We start from the raw sequence: 8,451 nt of genomic DNA, 5'->3' as shown, positions 1-8,451 counted from the left end.
ACCTCAATTCTTCATAGAACAAGCAACTTTTCTAATTTTCAAAGTCTAATTCATGGCCTATACAGAGAAGATTTTGTTCTTTTCCTTGTACAGTCAACGATTGGACAGTACAAGGACTTATCTCAGCCTTAAGCCTTAAGCAGAAAGTAACTAGTAAAGACGAAATGACAAGTAAAGGTTGACTAGAAAGATGAAATGAAAAACAAATGCCATGAAAAGACTCAGGAAAAAATAGGTTAATGATACAATATAAAATATTAATATTTATTTAATTACTGCTGTCCCAGGACAGTTTCCCTTAATACTTGATACCATTGACTTCAAATAAAGTTTAAGCTATAATTATTAGCGCATAAGTATATTTTTGATAGGGTGTAGGTGATGGATGGGATTAGGACAGAGTTATAATTGTTTGTGAAATGCATACTGTGGTTTATTTCACTTTTAACTGCTTTTTCAAGGACAGCAGTCCAGTTGTGTTATTGAATTAATATTTATAACCACTTTTTATAGTATTCTGGTCTGGGAAATCATCACTACATATTTTTAGCTGAGATTTCTAGGTAAGGAAAGCAGTGGTTTGGTATGTGCAAATAAGATGTTACTATTTTCCAAATGTCCCTACTTGCAGTGGAGAAAGTAAGTTCATCAAGTGAAAGGAAAATTTGAGCTTTCATAGCATGTGCTGTTTTTAGCTTACTTCGATCTTTCAGCTAAGATTATACTAAACCACTCTTTCCCTTTTCACAAGTAGGCCTTGGAAACAGGCATGCTAAAATTAGTAGGCATGTTTGCATTTATGGCCTCTCCAAGCACAGCACTGCAAATAGCCTATTCCAGCTATGTCATTATTGTATAACGTAGTTGCTTTTTTTGGTTCTTTGTTTTGTTTTTAAGAAAGCAAATGCCATTCTTTACTACTTTTTATACATATCTTGAGGGAGGTGGGAGGCAAATGGATGAGGCCATGCTCTTCTCAGTGGTGCGTACTGATAGGACAAGGAGCGATGGCCTAAAACCTGAACATAGGAAGTTCTGTACTAATGTGTGGAAGAGGAAATGGAAGTGGGGAATGGTTTTAAGTTGAGGGAGGGAAGATTTAGGTTGGATGTCAGGGGGAAGTTCTTTACAGAGAGAGTGGTGAGATTCTGGAACAGGCTGCCCAGAGAGGTTGTGGATGCCCCATCCCTAGAGGTGTTCAAGGCCAGATTGGATGCGGCTCTGGGCAGCCTGGTCTAGTATTAAATGGGGAAGTTGGTGGCCCTGCATGTGACAGGGGGTTTGGAGATTCATGATCCTTGAGGTCCCTTCCAACCCTGGCCATTCTGTGATTCTTAGTGGTAAAGTTTATGGAGCACTGGAACAGGTTGCTATGAGGGGTTCTGGATTCTCCTTCTATGGAAATATTTAAGGCCTGGCTGGATGCCTACCTGTGTGACCTGCTGTAGGCAACCTGCTTTAGCAGACATTGCTGGACTCAATGATCTCTTGAGGTCCCTTCCAACCCCTGCAATTCTGTCATTCTGTGACCCCTCGGAGCAGAGGCCTGTCTCGGTGAGGGCACTTTGCTGGCCTGGCTCTTGCTTCAGCTTGCAGGAAAGTGGGAGGGAAGCATTATAAAAGTCAAATGCCTTTTTTACTTAAGTAAGATTGATGAGTGATTTGCTAGATGAAGACATCTGTAAAGCGAATAAATCATTTTCAACTAGAAATAGGTAGCAAGGCTTTAGTTGCATATAGTGTAAACACCAACACTGCAGAAGAAATTAACTGCTGCAGCTAATCCTTGCTGGCCACATGCCATATTCTTGGAACAGGATTCCTGGGGACAAACAGGTCTGCTGGTGGCCACGCTCACAATACTTGACAGACAAAGGACCCAGCAGGTGCAAGGCTTTGAATACAGGTTGAAGTTTGGCTTATGGGCAGAAAATTAAATGAGGATTTTTCTGGAGGATGTAAGAGACGCGTTTGTATTATTAGGGTTTTTGTTGTGTTTGGGGTTTTAAAAAGCATTTATTATTTACTTTCCAACGAGGAAAATCTTCAAGGAGAAGACACGATTTTCTCCCTTCTGCCACCAGATGTCCCTCCTGAGCAGGGAAATCTGCTGATCTGAAAGCAATGGAGGCGCTGTATACACAACGTTTTTTGAAGACAGCAGAGGGAAAGGAAAGTCTGAGTGAAAGCAACAGTTACTGCAGAGTTTTGGATGGAGTAAGTGTCGAGATGTTTCCTTGGCAAGAGAAACATTTTGTCGGTAGCACTGTAACGTATGTTTAATTAACTCCTAAAATGTGTCATAGCTTGCAGCATAATATACAGCTATCCTCCAGAGAACTAGATATTCACTTCTCTTCTGAAGTGGGAACATCTTTGGCAGAAATGTGCACTTTCAGATGGAAGGGATGTCAGAAACCCATAGCTGCAAATGACCAACATAGGAAGACTTAATTCGTTCCTCCCCGAGTTGCTGGGTGCTGCAGTGACTTCTGGGTCTGGTAACGTTAGCTGAAACCCAAAGTGCAGCATTCATGTCTACACGTAAGAGGCATTTCCAGGGATTAGGAATCTACATCTCTGGGAAGCACTGCTGAAGAAAAGCCAAAGACTCAACAAAAAGGGCGATGACTTATGAAGGAGTGTGGTTAGCTTCCTGGAACCACACAGGAACTTACCAAGAAGATAATTTAATGGGGAAGTACTTTAAGGCTCATTGTGTGCCCATGGCCCCAGACTGCACCAAGCTCAGATGCTCAAACGCTGTTATTACACCCAACTGTTATTACAGCTGCTATTTACTTCAGAAACACACATGCAAGTGGAAATGCTCAAAATGTTTTTTCTTTTGGAGGAAAAACATACAGGTGATGCACATTTGCTACTTAGCAGAAACGTGTGACATCTGCCCTGGAGTGTAAAGTCATCTGCCTGACTTCAAGGGGAACTGGGGACAGTCATACTGGAGAGCTTGCTCTTCACAGATAGATACATAATATGGAATGTTCCTTTGTAGCTGTAAAAACAGAAAGCAGCAGCAATGAAGCTTTGCTGGAGAAAGCAGTGTAAGCTACAGCTGAATAGTCATGTCAGCTGGGAAATGAATGGCACAGAAGTGGCTCCTTGCTTCCTTGACCACTCTGGGGTTGAAGTACTCACATGGGAAATCTCCTTGTGACCTCGTGCTGATACCAGAGCTCCTCCACTTCTTCCCTGTCCTCTGAATGCCTCTCACAAAACAGACAGAGAAAAGACCTCTTTGTTTGGTTTAGGAGTGGTGTGGGAAAGTGTGTGCATTGAGTCCTCCTTTGGAGAGATCTTAAAATTGAGTTTTTTTTCGTTCCCCAAAAAGCTTTTAAGTAACAGCAAAGATGTTCCTTGACTGGTGGAGTTAAAACACCCATGCATAACCTAACTTGCATACGAGCAAATGCTCGGTGCAACCTCTTTGTGAACATAACATCTTCTGTCTTGAACATTCTCAGATGTGTTTGTGGGATACTGAATATGAGCTTATTGCCAGATTCTGATTGTAATAAAGCTAATGGAAGTGTTGCCAGTGACTTCAAATGGTCCAGATACTACTCTCAGGGCCAACTCCCATGAAATTCTCCCTGAGCATTTCCACTGATTTTTGTGGGGCTGGCCTGCCTTTACTCATCCACCCGAAGCAAGACCCATGAAGTCAGAGACATGTGGAAGAGCTGTCTCTTGGTATCCCAATGGCCACTAAAGAGTGGTGGTTCCCTTCCCTCTATTTTATGAAGGAGCTGAAATCAGAGCTGTGATCTACCAGCTTTGCTATCAGAACGGGTATGTTCTTACACAGCAGTGCACCTGTGCAGATCAGCACTTTGTTGACCAAGGCAGGAGGGGGTTACCTGTGCTTAGGATGTACCAAGGGTCTGCGATAGGTTGTGTTTGCTATTCTAGGAAAAGGTGATAGCGAACAGCTCATCTATCTATCTTCGTAACGAAGGCTCCACCCTCCCTAAAGGTAGCAGAAGAGATGTGACGGCTCTAACGGCCCAAATCCCGCATTTCATCTCGAAGCCCAAACCGCAGACGACGCAGCCGGGCCGCCCCGCTCAGAAGCAGCGAACTTCTGGCGGCTCACGGGGCCGCCCCTCCGCAACCTGCTGCTGCTGCCGGCACGGCGCTGCGCCCACCGCTCCGCCCCGGGGCTGCGCTACCTGCGCCCTCGGTCGCTCCCCGCCCCGGAGGAGCGGCCCCCGCCCCGCCGAGAGGCGGGCGCGCTGGTGATTTGCCTCCGCCGCCAGCAGCCCGGCTCCGGCCAGCCCGCGGGGACCGGGGCTGCGGCCGCAGGCGGCAGCCGCTCGCTCCCTCGCTCGCAGCCCGGCTGCGCTGGGGAAAAGTTTGCTCCTCGTCCACCTCGTCGTCGTCGTCCCCGTCGCGCAGCAGCAGCCCCCGGGCATGGCGAGCTGAGCTCAGCTCTGCAGCCGGGCCGGGGGCGGCCCCGGCGCACCTGAGCGGCGGCGGCGGGGGGCTCGCAGCGCGCTGCCCCGCGGGCGGCCATGCGCGGCGGGGGCGGGGGCGAGCGCTGAGCCCCGCCGGCCTGGCTGCCCCCCGCCGGCCCATGCGCTAGGAGGGCCGAGGGCGGCGGGGAGCCCCCGGGGAGAGGGGGAAGCGGGGAGCTCGCCCGGCCCAGCGCCATGCCGCGGCGGCTGGCCTGGCTGTGCTGCTGCTGGGCGCTACTGAGCGGCGCCTGCCGCCCCGCCGAGCCGCCGCCCGCCGCCGCCGCCCCGGGCTTCCTCTACCGGCGGCTGAAGTCGCACGAGAAGCGGGAGATGCAGCGGGAGATCCTCTCCGTGCTGGGGCTGCCGCACCGTCCTCGCCCGCCTCCGCGGGAACCGCCGGCTCCGCCGCCGGGACGGCTGCCGGCAGCGCCGCGCTTCATGCTGGACCTGTATCACGCGCTGGCCGAGGGCGCGGAGGGAGCCGCGGGCGCGGAGAGGGGCGGCCGCCCGCAGCCCCCCGCTCCGGCGCCGCCGCTGCCGCCGGTGCCCAGCGCGCAGGACAGCGCCTTCCTCAACGACGCCGACATGGTGATGAGCTTCGTCAACCTGGGTGAGTGCCGAGCGCAAATAAAGCGAAACTCAAAAAGAAAAGGAGTATTTTGGCTGTCCGGGGTTAAGTCCGTGCGAGGTGCGGCCGCCGGTGCTCAGGGAGCGGCCCTCGGCTGTGCCTCGTGTCCCCGCAGCTCCTCTGGGGCCGGCGGAGGCGCCGCGGGGTGGGTACGGGACAGCTCTTCTGGTGTCCGAGCCGGGGAAAGCGGTAGAAATCTTGCAGAAGTTCTGCCAGATGCCAGCCCTGCTCTTCGGGTGAAGCGTGGTCCTGATGCGAAGGGCTCCGTGATGGGAATTTCGGTGGGAAAGCCGCTTAACTTATCACTTGAAGGAGCCTTGAACGCTAGCCCGCAATTAGAAGGGAACAACGTAATTAGATTCAGCCTAATGTGGAGAGGGAAAATATTTCAGTTGGCAAGTGGCAGTTCCTTTTTAAGCGAGTTCCTGTGAAGCTCGAGCGTCTCAGCGCGGCGGCCGAGAGCCGGACAGGGCTGCGCATCGGGCACCTGCATGCAGCTCGCACCGACATTAGTGTGTTGTTTCCTCACACATAGCAGTGGTGTGTTGCTGCAGTGGGAAATGTATCCAGGCTAGCAGGGTGCTAGGTGTATTTGCTAGCTCGGTACTGCCATGTAGGTATTTGGAGCGAAGCTAAATCTGCTCTCTGGGCTGGGAGATTTCGGTATTCAATGGGAATCCCTCTCTCCTGCCGTGCCCTCCGTGAATACGAGCGTTCTTGGGGCAAGCAGAGCTGCTGCTCATGACTCTCTCAATTGCCTTGGGGGCTTTGAGGACTGATGTGAAGTTGATAAGCGCGGTGGCTTTCTGTGAGCCATCCCCATTGTATAACTGTGAGGTGCAGGGCAGCTCCCAGAGGGGCTGATATCAGGGAGAGATGTGGGCATGAAGCGTTTGCTGGTGTGTAGCACCCTGCATAATGGGGCAGCTGGTGAGCAGTATTAGACAGTAGACCTGGAAATATTTGGGTTTTGTTATTATTATTAGGAAACAAAAACATCCATACGACTCAGATCGGTTCTAATAATTTGGGTCTAGACACTTATGTAACAGCAAGGAAAATTATTCCTGTAGCATAGTAGAGCAGCGCAATAGAAACACTGATTCCGAGTCTCAGGAAGTATGAATCAACCGCAGAAATTTCTCATCGACTTCCAAGTTCCGAGTCATAAACCTTCGTGTCATTGAACGCGATTGTTTGTTACCAATGAGTTCACAGATTGACGGATGGAAACCAAACAATGGCTCAGTTGTTCTCTGTTAGGTTCGAATAAGGTTCTGAAGAGCTTCGCCTGTGTCCAGCCTTGAAGAGTTGCCCTTCCATTACTGAGATGACAGCTACCAAAGACATTTTTTCCTTCTTTTTTTCAGTCAGAAGGGTATATCGCCTTCAGTACTGCATCTGCTGCAGCACAGATCTGGCCAGGCGAGTGCTTCACCTGATAGCTGGAGGTTCTGCTTGGTTGTGTGGACTTGTGAGGTGTGGGCAGTGTTTCCCTGAGGAAACGTGGGAAATTCACATTTTCTAGGATGTGCTCAGCACTTTGCTTTGAGAGACACCTGCTAAGTATCAGGTTCTATTACAAGTGAAGAGATGCACGAGATTCAAACCAGGTCAGGTAATTTAAAGAATAAATTTCATTTGCCGAGTTAGATTTAAAAAAAAATTATAATAATAAAAAAAAATTGATACAAAATAGTGGTTACAGCAGGTAAACCTGCTTCCTACTATGGGAAGATAATCTCCAAGGCATCTATTTCAGGCATATTGCCTGGGATAAAGCACTCAGAAAACACATATTTCTGTCAGTTTCCCACTTAAGAGGGCTCAATATTGAACTCAGATAAAAGCACATGTGTTTTTAATCTCTCTCTTTGAGAGATATCAGGCCAGCCAGAGTATCTAAATTCTGTGCTGAGGGTATGGTTGTACATGTTGCCGGGGCAGCACAGTGGATCAGACAATATCCCAGTGAAACTGTTCCTCTTCAGGAGCATCCTTGGATGAATGTAGACACTGGCATGGCTTGACACAGTACTACTGGCGATAACAAACTGTGTTAATGTTTCCCGTTTGTATGATATACCTTCCTCATGGCACTAGCAGGGTTCTCTCCCCTTTATCCTCTTGGAATGGCTTGGTGTAGGCGTGGACATGGCTCTTTGAGGGAGTGACGCTAGGCTGACAGCTAGACTTAGGCTAGTGTCCCCCTGTTTTACTTCTAGGACTGTCTTAGTGAGGGATGTACCAAGCTCCTCACAGCAAACCTACTCTAAGCTCAGGAAGATGAGGGCAAAGGCCTCATGCTTGGACCTGCAGGCTCGAGCTGGGGCTGTGACTGTCCAAACTCCTTTTAGTTTCTTTTGAATCCTCGTGGCTAAAACAGGAAGGAGATGCTCTCCAGACTGTATTTTGCTAGCTGGCGCCTTTAGAGAGTAGTGCATGCCATGTGTAGCAGCAGAAAGAAGACCCTCAAAGGCTCTGTTACTTTAAATGTATCCAGAGTTACTCTCTGTATAATGAGAGGAACAGTGTGGATCAAGACAGGGAAGAATCTTATCTGGTCCCTCATCCATGCAGGTCACTATGCAGGCATCCACAGTGGGAAGAAAATGTGTCCTTCCACTAAGGGAAAAAGGGAATGCAGTAACAATCTTTGTGGATCTCTAGTATGGCCCAAATCTATTGCTATCAACAGCTAAACAACAATGCCAGAAAAATCTGAACTAATACAAATTCCAGTGGCAAGCACTGTAGAAAGTGCACTTTTGAAGCGTGGTGCTGGGTCATTATTGTTATGTATTGTTCCTTCTTGGGCAAACTACCGGCGTGGATTCAGTGTATCTCTTTACTTTGGGGAGAAAAGGCTCTCTGCTTTCTCTCAAAACCCAAATCTTCCCTTACGCTCTTCTGCATGATTTGAGTTGTGACTGTGATGAAAAGTTTCTTGAATGTTTGAATCCTTAAAACCTAGGCAATCACAGTCTTCCCTGTATGGTTTCACATACCTGGGAGCAAGAGAGCTGCGTTTCAGTGCCAGGAAGCCAGTGCATGGCTGGCTGTGCAAATACTCTCTCTCTCCTTGCCTGCAAAGCAGTAGCTTACGGATGTGGTGTCCTCTGAGCCATCTCTTCATCTTTTTTTGGCAGCAGTCTCCTACCAGATTTACTTCTAGGAATGATCTTGCATAAATCCATGGCAAGCAAGCACTTACGCACAGTCACTATGGCTTTTGATAGGAAGGAAGCAGTGCTAAAGCACTCCAAATTCATTTCTAAAGCAGATCTTTTTTTTTTTTTCTTTCTTTCTTTTCTTTTGAAGCATCTGATCAGCCTACCTGCCTTT

General features: G+C 48.8%; 1 protein-coding gene across 1 annotated transcript in view; it reads left to right on the top strand.

The window, feature by feature from the left end:
* Positions 1-4,214: 4,214 nt before the first annotated feature.
* The window catches only part of BMP6 (bone morphogenetic protein 6), an 85,794-nt gene continuing 81,557 nt past the window's right edge, over positions 4,215-8,451 (top strand). The window contains exon 1 of the mRNA XM_010708455.3: positions 4,215-5,088. Coding sequence (XP_010706757.3) covers positions 4,674-5,088 — 415 coding nt within the window. The 5' untranslated portion in view covers positions 4,215-4,673. The remainder of the gene's footprint in view (positions 5,089-8,451) is intronic.

Source organism: Meleagris gallopavo, chromosome 3 (genome assembly GCF_905368555.1).
Source record: "Meleagris gallopavo chromosome 3, MGAL_WU_HG_1.1, whole genome shotgun sequence".
Lineage (NCBI taxonomy): Eukaryota > Metazoa > Chordata > Aves > Galliformes > Phasianidae > Meleagris > Meleagris gallopavo.
This window is presented reverse-complemented; position numbering and strand designations above follow the sequence as displayed.